The sequence below is a fragment of the Haliaeetus leucocephalus genome, unplaced genomic scaffold, assembly GCF_000737465.1.
Source record: "Haliaeetus leucocephalus isolate CR32 unplaced genomic scaffold, Haliaeetus_leucocephalus-4.0 Scaffold555, whole genome shotgun sequence".
NCBI lineage: Eukaryota > Metazoa > Chordata > Aves > Accipitriformes > Accipitridae > Haliaeetus > Haliaeetus leucocephalus.
In genome coordinates, this window is record NW_010972991.1 from 14,198,824 (window position 1) to 14,210,874 (window position 12,051).

The following is a 12,051-nucleotide window of genomic DNA, read 5'->3' on the forward strand; positions in this document are numbered from 1 at the left end:
CAGCTCTGAAGCAAAGTACACGAATAAGTTTTCTCCATTTCTACCGTACAGGATATCAACTCATTAATAAAACCATTAACATCATCTTTTTTCTCTAATAAAGTGTATTCATAATCACTCCTTGCTGTATGGTAAACATTTACCAGAAAGTGTATATCTGTAGCATGCTTTTACTCTTAAATAGGCAAACAAGATAAAAATTTCTAACATGTTATTCATCTACATACATAAATTCATAATTGCCATTTGCAAGTCCAATAGATCACTGTAATTTTTTTTAATCATTTAATGAGTTTATTTCTACAAATTCTGGCTTAAAAGCAGGTATTGTAGATACAAAAATCTGAAGAGACTGATGCGCAGCACATGTCATTTCTTTATGTTGTCTATCTGGATAAGTTACTCATTTCAGTGGGTATTTATCACATTTCTTGTAGCAGCAATAAATAGGCATTTTACTTTTCATAAAACATTATTTTAGATAGCATGTTAATCAATACAAAATTAACTTTTAACAGCACTAGAGTAACATAACCCATAGGTCATTACAGGTTGATCATGGAATTGGAAAATTTAATATTCGTTCTCTGTGCGAACCTAAGACTGAGTGATTTGCAGGGTCTCCAACATGTCCTCCACTGCCTTCAAAGAGTATTTAGTTTCTTTCTTACTGCGACCTGCAAACTAATCAACAACAAAAAAGGATTGTTATTTGTCATATATCAGAAATTCTGTGCATAGATCCTGTACAAATAACAGTTCTAAACATTAAGTACCAAAAATTAACTCCATTTACTACAAACATAAAAGCACAGCCTCTTTATTGTTTCACTAAAACCCCGCATTTTTACTAGAATACAAGCTATATCACCCTTCTTCTAACAAGTAATGCAAATGCAACAGAACTCCTTAATTTCACTCATTTGCTCTGAATGTCAATATTCAGCACTAATAAATACGCCACTTTGAAATTTAACATTTATCTGAATAGAGATCTTCCTGCTGTTTGTTTGCTTTGCAAACTTTAATATAATTTTTATTTCAGACTTTATTTTTTTATGTGATGCAAATTAGATTATATTTGTAATTTAAATAGTAGCAAGACTTGCACCTGTAGTTGAAGCTAATCTATTATTTATTTTTGTTATAGTGAGACAGAGAAAGTTCTGTTTATCAAAACCTACTATAAAATAATCCAGTCATCATGTAATTATATTTCACAGGTCAAAGTAACTATGAGTAATGACCTTGTATTTGATCATAACCTACTATTACAACAGCAATTTCAGGGAGCATTTGAAATAAAGTCTGTCTTGATAACAAAGAAAGATACAGCTCAATAAATACTATTTATGGCTTTAGATTCCCTAAGACACATGCAGCCAAGTTTGGGAAAGCAAAGAAAGGGGTAAAAGGGTAGGAGATGTTGATCACCCCATGCGGACCTCAAAAGGGTTTTTCTAACTGTATTGACAATTCCCATCACTCATCAGCCATATCTAACACAGTGGATTTATTGACTAGGTTGGTCTTCAGTCAAATGAAACTCTCAACCATTTTTAATACACCTGCATTAAAAAGTTTTGCTTTTGGAGTTGGGAGGGGTGGTAAAGAAATTACAGAAGCAGTAACTGTAACTTGCTGCTAGTAAAATAGCCTATTCTCTACCTAAATGTTAACATCTAAACACTCAATAAATTTTCAATTTAATGTTTTTTATTTCAAATACCACTGGTGTCTTGCATAGTTAGTCCTTGATTTATAATGTGTCCCTTCTCTCTTGTAATTAACTTAATTTAGCAAACTCTTCATGACCTGTTAAGAAAGATTAAGTCATCAAACCCAGGTAATATCACACCAGCAACAAGCTGCAGGACCTGTTAACCTGCTTTTGACCCCTAGGCTACAATCTAATGTTGGGATTCCCAATCAGTACTGAGTTCTTAAAAAAATAGTTTTGGCACAGTAAATGAAAAGCTATTTCAAATTAAATAGTTAGGAGAATGAAATGTTGTTATTGTGACATTTTATAATTAAGAGACATACTGAAAATGATGTATTTTCATATTTCCAGATGATGAACTGATGTGCCATGTTTGGCTCTAGTAATATGTATAAACCCATTCTTCAGGTTGTGCAGTTTCCATAGTGACTTGCAGCAGTCAATTTCAGAGGAAAATCAAAGCTCTCCCAGGTGAGAGAAGTAACTTCCTTAGATCTGACTTAACAGAATATCCTCTTTTTGTTCACACTAAACAAGAATAGTCCTAAGCAGATACTTGGGGAGTCCAAATCTTTTCACAAAAACAAGCAAATGAAAAAAACAGAACTCAAAATCCTCAACTGAAAAATTGTTTCAAATTCAAAGCATTCAGAGATTTCAAGAAAAAGCACAGAAGCCTGAATATACTGTGGTCAAAAAGCACACTTGACAAGACACACAGAAAGGACACAGAGGAAACGTCAAAATAAGATGAATTTTACTTATTTTACTTCTCTTCAGGGACACTGAAAGCAAAACCGACATAAGACATTAGTTTAAAAAATGTTACTTGCTAATTTCAAGACTGGTTGCCTTCATGATACTGACATGTACTTTAAGCTGAACAAATAAAACCAAACTCTGCGTCATAACAAACAGAAGTATACTTGGAAACGTAATCACTTCAAATTTGCCCTGACGAACAATTATTTTGTCTATTCTGCCATTACACAGCAATTTGACTGATTGAGCCGGAATCCATTTCTTAAAATCATGATTTAATTTTCTGTTTCCCAAATGGTTTGTAACAAAATCACCTCTCCAACCATAAATAACATGTGGACTGCTTAACACAGAAGAATTTAGCAATGTACCCAAGAAGCATGTATCTGGAAAATTACTATGAGTAGGATCACATTAAAGATTTTTGTGAGCATTAATCAAACTTGCCTGCCTCTGCTGAAACACTTCTACCAGAGGACATGCTAAACCAATTACCTAATTGAAGAGCACTAGGTAGCCATATTTTGTTTCGATGTTAAAGTAACTGTGACTCATGTCCTCAGTCAGAACAGATACACATTCTTCACAGGGTTTGCACAGAGAGAATAATTCAGTTTCCCAGTGATACAGCAAAACCAAGCTTGTAATAATAATAAACTTAAAATAATTCTTTGAATAATGAGTACTTCGCTAACACCTGAAATGAAAGATTAAAACTAAAAAAAATTTTTTTTCTGTTTTTTTCCACCCAGTCAATTAAACTTAAGTGGCCTAGAGAATAATGACCCTTTTTTTTAGAGCATATGTTAGCAGCCAGGAATTCCAGCTCCATACAGCAGCCCTAGCTACAAAACCTTTCTGTCTTCCTGCAAAAGTTTACATTTCTCCTAGATTAGGCACAGGTGAGAAGTACTAAGCATGGAGGGTTACATATTTAACATCAAAATAAGTATATTAACCTCATGGAGCGTCAAATATCTGTGCTTTTCAGAAAATTATTTAATTCAACTATTCTTTATCACCATGTTTTCCTGTAAAGAAACTGCTGTACAGTCTAACCAAGATTGGTGAAAATAAGGTTTTCTTTTCACACCCAAAGACTGTTTTCTTTAAATGACAATAAACTAAAAGGTTCCTCTGATTTCATACAGGAATGCATAGGAAAAGCAAAAATCAAGTGCCAAAGCAAACTGCCTGAATGAGAGAATAAATTGAAAGAAGGGGACCAGTAAAAATATTTCAAGTAAATTGCATATAAAATAAAAAAAAAAATGCAACTATAGCCAGTGCTGAATTTGAAAAAATAAAGGCAGTTTTCCAAAATTACTGAGCAAACTGTTGGTAATTCAAGTTCAAATCCAGGCTGAAAATGGGGAAAGATCTCACTGTAAGACAATTGCTCGAAAATAACTTTTTGAATTAATAACTTCATATTTTAAAGTCACAAATTCATATAATTTGTCTAGGCACCGAAGCCAAGGTTCTAAATGCATCTTATTCTCTAGAACATGACTACCGGAAAAATTGCATTTAACAGTATAAGAAGGTCCAACTAATAAAACAAGTCAATGCCAAACTCAACAAGCTCTTAAGGCTCTTATTACAAAGTGCTTTGGACAATGCAAGGAAAGTGAGGAGGATTTATACAGATAATATAAATATCTAGCTTAAAACCTGGCTAGACAACCCTCCACTAATGGAGGAATGCTGTAAGGGCTTCCACTGGCACAAGCGACCACGGTTTCATCCCTAGGTCCAAAAGATGAAAATTTCCAACCATTCAACACGTTAAGGGAGCAACAAATCAATACTGGCTTATAGGGGAAACTGCCACCTACTACATCACCAAACACCATTTGCTGTAGATGTTGGATGTTGTAAGTCTCCGACATACACACTGGAGTGGGCAAACCCTTCTGCAGTCATGTAACAAGCTCAGTAGGGTTGGGCTGGGGCAGTCCTGTCCAGCTGTAGTCACTAGAACTTCTTGTGGTACTTCTGTTAAGAGGAAGGGGGTGTTCATGCCATTTGTTTGCCAAATACTAGCTTGCGCACTTACGTTTTCTGTATAGCTAAATTCCCGCTATGATTCCAGTCAGATACGGTGTTTGTCATTTTAATGTCCCAAACAGCTAAAAAGAGCAGCTGAAGTATGCAACGTATCACAAAAGAAAGAAGTCACAAAGAAGTTATGACATGTGTTTTAGATATTATGCTAGTTGTGTTAACATGATCTGTTCTGGTAAGCTTAAAACCAAAAATGCTTAATGTAGGATCCAAAAGAGTTTCACAGAAACAGTGGAACTGCACTTTCCAGTGAAAAAACACAAAAACAAAAACCAAAGAACAAAAAACCCACCCCACACCCAGCCCCCCCCCCATTACTAGTCATATTTTGTTTGAGATATTGTGATGTTAACAGAAAGCCCCGTGGAGAGAAAAAAAAAAGAAAAAAAAAAAAGGGCATGCTTATCTGGCTGTGAGTCAAGTAACTACAAACTGTCATAATTAAGCTTTCAGTATATTCAGAACCAGGAGATGCGTATTTCTAGGTCTTAACCTTGGTATGCCACCATTCCATAGCCAACACATCCTGATGCACCCTGAAAGGGGCTGTTTCCCAGAAGTGCTAACAGGTCTCTACTGCTGCTTTGAACTGGAAACTTCAGTTGCAATATTCACTTAAAACGTGTGTTCAAAACCACTCTAATCTAAGCAGTTCATTTTATTAAGATGTAAAGCATGGAGTAATAGTTTTCACTCAACATTCACACATCTTTTAAAACCTCTTTTGTTCTATCAGTGGTGAATCCACTGTGTATTCTGTTCTTCACAGGGTTTTGGGGGTTTCTTTTGTTTGTTTTTAAATCCTGCAATACTTGAGTTTTCCATCAATACCGTGCTTACAGGAATGCCAGACATACTGAAGTCAAAAGAAGTCCTGCTTATTTATGGGACATCAGACAAAGTTGGTAATTCATACACACCTTACTGTCATGAGCAGGTAAATGATTTATAATGAAAAGCAGGGACTCATTTAAAGAGCAAAAGAGAAATAAACTTTATGCACACAAGTATAAAATGGTTAATTATGTCCTCAGGGATACAATATTCTTCACTGTAAAGTACAGTCAGAAGCTACAGGGCCAATCAGGGTAAATGGAAAATATTTCAAAGTTGTAATACATCAAAAACACATCAGCCACAAGAAGCTGCACTCTTGGCAATGAACTGACATACAGTGTATTAAGAAAACTGCACTGGCCATAAAAAAAAAAATCCTAATTTAATTCCATAATAGATGGAGCTGGTCAAAAGGCCATTCAGTAGTATTAACTGTGAAACAGTAGCAGCAAGAGAAAAATTAAATGTTGGGTTCTGATACTGAAATATTACAGTGAGAAAGAAGCATTACATGTATAACAGCTTTGCATTTAATACCAACATTTTTGCTCAGAAAAAGTTCAAGGGAGAACTGGACAGTATGATCTTGATGTTCAGGATTACTTACACATAAACTTTCATTGGCAGATCATTAAGAATAGCTGTAAGGGAGTCAAACAGATGTACAATTTTTGGGATGCACAGACAGCAGAACCTATGAGCTAAACCCTGTTTTCATTCGTAGTTATAGAAAAAATATAGAGGTTTGTAATACAAAAGCAAATCTAAATGTTTATGTATAACCTTTCAAATAGCTGAAAAGACTCCTAATGACTTCAGTAAGCTTTGACTGTGGCCTACAAAGTCTACATTTTCACAATTCAATGGGCATTCTTCTATAAAACTATGCGAAACCAACTTCAGTCACAATTACTAAGGTAATTATTAGGAACACCATTAAATATGATTTTGAAAGGTCAGAATAAACTGAAGAAAAATAAAATTCTAGAATTTTCATTTGTTTTCTAGTAAAATAGAAGTAGATGACCAAATCACTCTAAGAATTAAGATATAAGGTTTTATTAAAATACTTAGCTGTAGAACTGAGTCTTGGAGGTCAACATTACACTAGTGTACATTCAGTTAATGTTAGTAGAAAATAATCTGTTTAAAGCTAATAAGTAAGTAATACTAATTAATAACTGTAAAACATCAACCTTATATTAATTGGTTGGCTTCCAGGAAATCTAACAGAAGCAGAATGCAAAAAATCCAAGCAAATTATGCTGATGTACATGTCATATCTAACCTCTTGAATAGCAGTTGATACAGGTGCAGAAAAGAACTACAGAGCATGTCAAAGAGTATCATAAAACTATGACGTACTAACCTGGTATGCTCTATTTATTTGGTTAGCTGCCCAGCTGGCGTATTTCATATTATCTTTTTTCATTTTTGCACTTGCTTTTGGATTGGAAGCAATATGGCTGGCAGACTAGGAATACAAAAATAAGAACAGTGTAACTGTAAGATATATGTGCATGAAAAAAATGAGAGCATTCAGCACCTTCGCATTCAGAGCCCCACGCACAGTGATAGCGGAAAAAGAGAAAAAAATAAAAACAGTTACTGGTAAATGCATCCAAATAAGAATCATCTAAACCTTTAAAGAATTGCTTTATTAATTAAAGCTAAATTAGGCTTCCACTCAGTTGTGTTCCAAGTTAAGAACCAAACCTGGACATGATTGGCTAATCTAATTTGCTTTTCCTAAAGTGAGAATTATGAATTAGTTTTTCGGATTCAATTTGTTACCAGAGATGGTATAAAATACATCACTTCTGTGTCCAAACTGCCATTAAAAACATGACATTTTTCCCCATGGCATCAGAAAGCACATTTTAAATGCAGGTAAGACTCTGTACATAAACTATGCCCATCTTCCCCTGAAAAAAAAATGAAAAAGACTTCTTAAGAACTAAACTCGGAGACTTTTCCACTTATATAAATAAATCCACTTTGCAAGGAATCACTGTTACTCCCTCCCAGAACATCTTTCTGAGTGCAAAAGTACTTGAATGCAAAGAACCACAGAACCCTACTCTCACCAATCAATGAAGAACCTCCAGAGAAGATTTTGAAGAGGAGCATGGAAGCAAATGTCTACATGAATAACACATTTCAAACTTAAAGAACGTTCCCTTACAGTTATCTCCCTGAAACTACCTCCAGAAATAGGAGAGGAGTGGGACTGTCAAAGCAGCAGCCTCCACAAACTCAGGAATGCATTCTCTGAAGCCGTGCCCACATGAATTGAATTTGTGATCTAGTACAAGGTCAGGGCCCTAAGATGAGGCATAATTCTCTCTGGTTTCCTGAATTCCATGAAGTACTGACCAGTTTCCTCAGTAGATACAGCTGAAAGCCTTTGTGGAAAGTTTACCACAGTTATGGACATTCTTTGGGGGACTACAAACACTGCGCACGTCTGTCAAGTACAAAAGCCGCAGCCACAGCAAAACCAGATCCTAAAGCCTGGAAACAGCATTACAAAGAAATCAGGAGCCAAAGGGTAGATACTGAAGCAGTGATGGCAAATTGTGCTTGCAAAAACCACCTAGTAAAAATGTGACAGCAACCAGCTGAGCAAAACTGAAGAACTGAAACAGAGCATACACACGTTTTTTGGAATAATGAACTTGCATTATGCAAATCAGGGTTTATGTGTATGACTTTCAGGCACTGACAAAACAAGTTTCCCAAATGCTTGGGTCATGTTAGCTCAAGGTTGCTAGCCAGATCATCATAGATAACGGGCTCTAAAAATCTACTTTACAGACTGAAAATAACAGGCAGAACATAAGATCTGACAGAGATCAAGAGCCAAGATTGGCCATAATAAACCCCAGGCCTGTTCTAGAATCAATGCAGAAGTCTATATGTATACACACCTTAAAAATCAGTTTAGGCCAATAAACAGATTTGGTACAAAACTTACTCCTAAAAAGCTAAATGACCTAAGGAACAGCAAGGAGGCAGGCTCTTCTCCTTCTTGAACATACAATCACCAACCCAAGAATCTCTGCAGATGGGCTAAGAAGATTAGGTCTAAGTCTCTTGGAGTCTTAATGGTTATGCCTAACAAGTCTTTGAAAGGAAGCTGCTATTGCCTGGTATTAGCAGGAAGCCTCAAAGTTACCTGCCTGATGTGTCTCTGTAAGCTGCCCCCCTCCCAAGGAACCTTTCTGGTTTTGTCCCTAAAAAGATCTTTTAAAAGATCTAAAATCTAAAGGAAGATCTTCAATAGAGGCCTCAGTTTCTTTAGAGAAACTGAAGAGCTGGTGCCAGTACGTGTTACCCATAGTTACTGTAGTCATGGTCACACTCAAGCCAACAATGCTGTGCAAGCTGAAGACTCATTTTGAAACTGAAAGTAGAAAGTTGTATTTAGAAATTGGAGTGAGAAAAAACAAAGGAAAAAAAAACCCAGGCTGGTTAAAAATAAAAAAGTAGAAAAAACAAAAGCAGCCATCACACTGTGCTGGTACTCTTCAGCAGTTCACCTTCTTGTAGAGAGGAGTATGACTCTAAATCCTTTTTCAAGAGGTTACCTTCATGTGCTAATAATGATAATTCTTGGAAAACACAGGCAAGACTTAAAGCTTAAAAGCACTTGAAGTAAGGAGTACCTACTGGCATAAATTTCTCCATACTCAGTATTTAAAAACAGTTAATAATCTGAGCTATTAAGTCAAACCAACAGAAAAAAAAAAAACAAACCCCAGCAAATGGTAAAGGATAACATACACGCATAAAAACATATTGAAAATGATAACATGGAAAATCTATAATTGTGCTTACCATGTAAAGTCCAAACAAAGCTCTCATATTTCTGTTGTTAAGCTTCAGTGCTTGTGCAAAATACTTTCTTGATAGCTCAAGGTTTTCAAGCCCCCCTTGAGTGTATTTAACCTGTAAAAATTATAAGCTCCTGAAACTTGCACATCATCCGTATCTCAGACATTCACTCTTGAAGCAAAGATACTATGAAACCTCACTTCAGGTTTGTTTCACATGGTATTTCAAACCAGGTGAGTGCTACTAAAGGCCAAATACTGGCTTGGGAGAAATCCAAGCTCTTTTCAATATACAAATTTTTAAATATTTAACTATAGGAGGAAAAAAAGCCAGCATTAATTTAATGCTACAAGAATAAAAAGTGATTATTTTACACCTACACATACTTACAACCTTGGCATAGTCTCTTATGAAAAGTAACACAAACTTTAAATCTGAAGTGAAATTCTGACTACTATAAATTCATACTAACTCTATATTCCTTCAGTATGCATTACACCAGTACACAAAACAACACAATGCCTTTCATTATCTATTCAACTGCAACAGTGTACAAAGTTTAGAATATTACTCTGTTGTTTTTCTATTCATTTTGCCTGTTATTAGATCAACAAAAAGAGGGATAAATACTAGAAGACATGCTTCAGTCTTTCTACCAGAAAGTTATTTAGACTTTCAAGTTTTAATGTTAATCCCATTTTATCCACATTAACAAAACAAATCCATTCTAAGCAGTTAACAGTACAATTGAGGAAAAAAAATAATATACATCTGAAAAAAGAATGGCTAATGGCTAAAAACCTTGAGCTAAAACTTCTAAGGGCCCTCTCTCCCTCCAGCGCTCTTTCAGGCAAAATTTCCTATGTGGATCCCGAGATCTGGCTCCACAGTAACAGGCAATATATCATAACCTCCTAGGCAGCATTGTTGTGGAAAAGTTTAACTTCTCATGCACTTGATTTGAAAAATGCATAAACACTTCAACAAGAATAGCTCATTTAAAATGAATTTTTATCTTCAACAATTCCTGTCCTTACTCTTATATTTAGCTTAGTCACAGCAAGTAAGAAAATACAGTTTTCTTAACATGTTAAGTTCTACGAGATGTTAACATTCTCGGTGTACTCTCTTAAATCTCCTAGGGAAAAATTAAAGAAACCATTTGTATTCCATTTTCACCACTTCAGTAACATAAAAACAGAATATGTATTCAAACATAATTGATTTTTCCAAAAATACCTACTTCAGCATACTGCTGACAATATAAGTGGTTGTGTGGATTAGTCATCATAAGCTCCTCTAAGCAGAAGGCTGCCTTTGCATAGCTGAGGAATATAAAAACAGCGACAAAATGAAACAGCGTATACAGTTCTTTGCTTCAGTTTCTTTACAGCACAATAAAAGAAGTCTTACTTTTCCCCCATAACTTCATGTGATTCACAATTAAGAAAAATATTTTCTTTTAAAATGATGTTTGAAACCTCAAGTTACTATTTTTACATCATAGTGAAAAATGTACAAAATTTAACAGTCTAGGTATATATGGAACAGCTTGTGGAAAGCATTTAATATACTCATTTCCTATTAATAAGTGCTATTTCTTATCAACAAGAGTGATGAGTAGAAACAGGCATTAGGTACTTAAGACACTGAACTCAGACTACAAGAGAGTTCATTTTTTTCTACAAGTAACTTCAGCTGCCTGAGGATTCACAAACCAAGCTACAGACCAGAGCATTTACACTGTCAGTTAACTTTACCTGCTCACAGTCAACCACAGGAGTGAGATCAAAAAACCATACTAAAAGCAGTTCTAAAAATCAAACAGTTCAAATGTATATATGAAAATAGCATCGTACCAGTCCAAATGGGCAACAACTTACTGTTGAATAAAGAAAAGGCTAGTACTTGTTCTTTAAATGAAAGCTTTCAGAAAGAATTAAGAAGTCAAGCTCAAAATGTAGGTTTACTTATAAAAATCGTAGCTTCATAGTCTTTCAACCAATACAGCTCCCTGCAGAATTTACATCTTCTACAGATATGTGATAGCACTGTTGCACAGAGTGTACATGATAGGATTCCAAAATTGTGGGCCGCTATGTTTATAATGACAGTGTGGGTAGATATCAGACTAAAAGCAATTTAGCAATTATGAGACAATATTAAACCATATAATCTGTAAAATCTTACTTCTTAAAATTAATATATTGTGGTTTTCTCCTGTGCACATTATGATAGTCATGTATGTATTTCAAATATTAATTTGAAGATAAAAGGATAGCCATCTCATTCTCCAAAAGCAGAAGCCACGGTCCTCGTAACGGAACAGAGCATATATAAACCTTGTACATCTAACAATGGTAACAGCATGGTGATTTCACAAGCAAGACTAAATTCGTGACACTGATAAAATAAGTAAGCTGACGAATTGTCTCTTTTTTAAAAAATTATCTTTTAGTTGCTTTTTAGCCAAGATCCCAATTTTCTCCCCATTTAATCATCAAAATAATTATAATAATAATAATCATGTTCATAAAAGTACAATGAGCAGTCAATTCTTTCAATGAACTGGAGAAAATTCTACATATTATTTATAATTGGAATTACAGACCAAGACAAATATAAGCAAAAGCAATTTCTCAGGTTTTATTACACAATTTTGTAATAACGATTAGAGCCAAAAAAACCCCAAACCCAGTAACGGAATATGTATGTTTGCACCACTCTATCATTCACTTTTGTACGGACAGATTTGACAAGCTTAAATATCTTTCTAACCTTTTTTTTAAAAAAAAAAATAAAAAAATAGCTATTTTCTTGGAAAG

At 34.8% G+C, this 12,051-nt stretch overlaps 1 protein-coding gene across 5 annotated transcripts in view; it reads right to left on the minus strand.

Annotated features, from left to right (window-relative positions):
• Positions 1 to 271: 271 nt before the first annotated feature.
• EMC2 (ER membrane protein complex subunit 2) overlaps positions 272 to 12,051 on the minus strand; it is a 41,374-nt gene continuing 29,594 nt past the window's right edge. Inside the window, exons 8-12 of one of the 5 annotated variants that reach the window (XM_010576993.1) lie at positions 10,470 to 10,551; positions 9,230 to 9,340; positions 6,759 to 6,863; positions 5,997 to 6,030; positions 599 to 684 (exon numbers count right to left, since the gene is read on the minus strand). In XM_010576993.1, the coding sequence (XP_010575295.1) occupies positions 6,007 to 6,030; positions 6,759 to 6,863; positions 9,230 to 9,340; positions 10,470 to 10,551 (322 nt within the window). In that variant the 3' untranslated portion in view covers positions 599 to 684; positions 5,997 to 6,006. Of the gene's footprint in view, positions 685 to 5,996; positions 6,031 to 6,758; positions 6,864 to 8,717; positions 8,796 to 9,229; positions 9,341 to 10,469; positions 10,552 to 12,051 lie in introns of those variants that run through there. The other 4 variants (XM_010576992.1, XM_010576995.1, XM_010576994.1 and 1 more) reach the window with 4 other exon arrangements.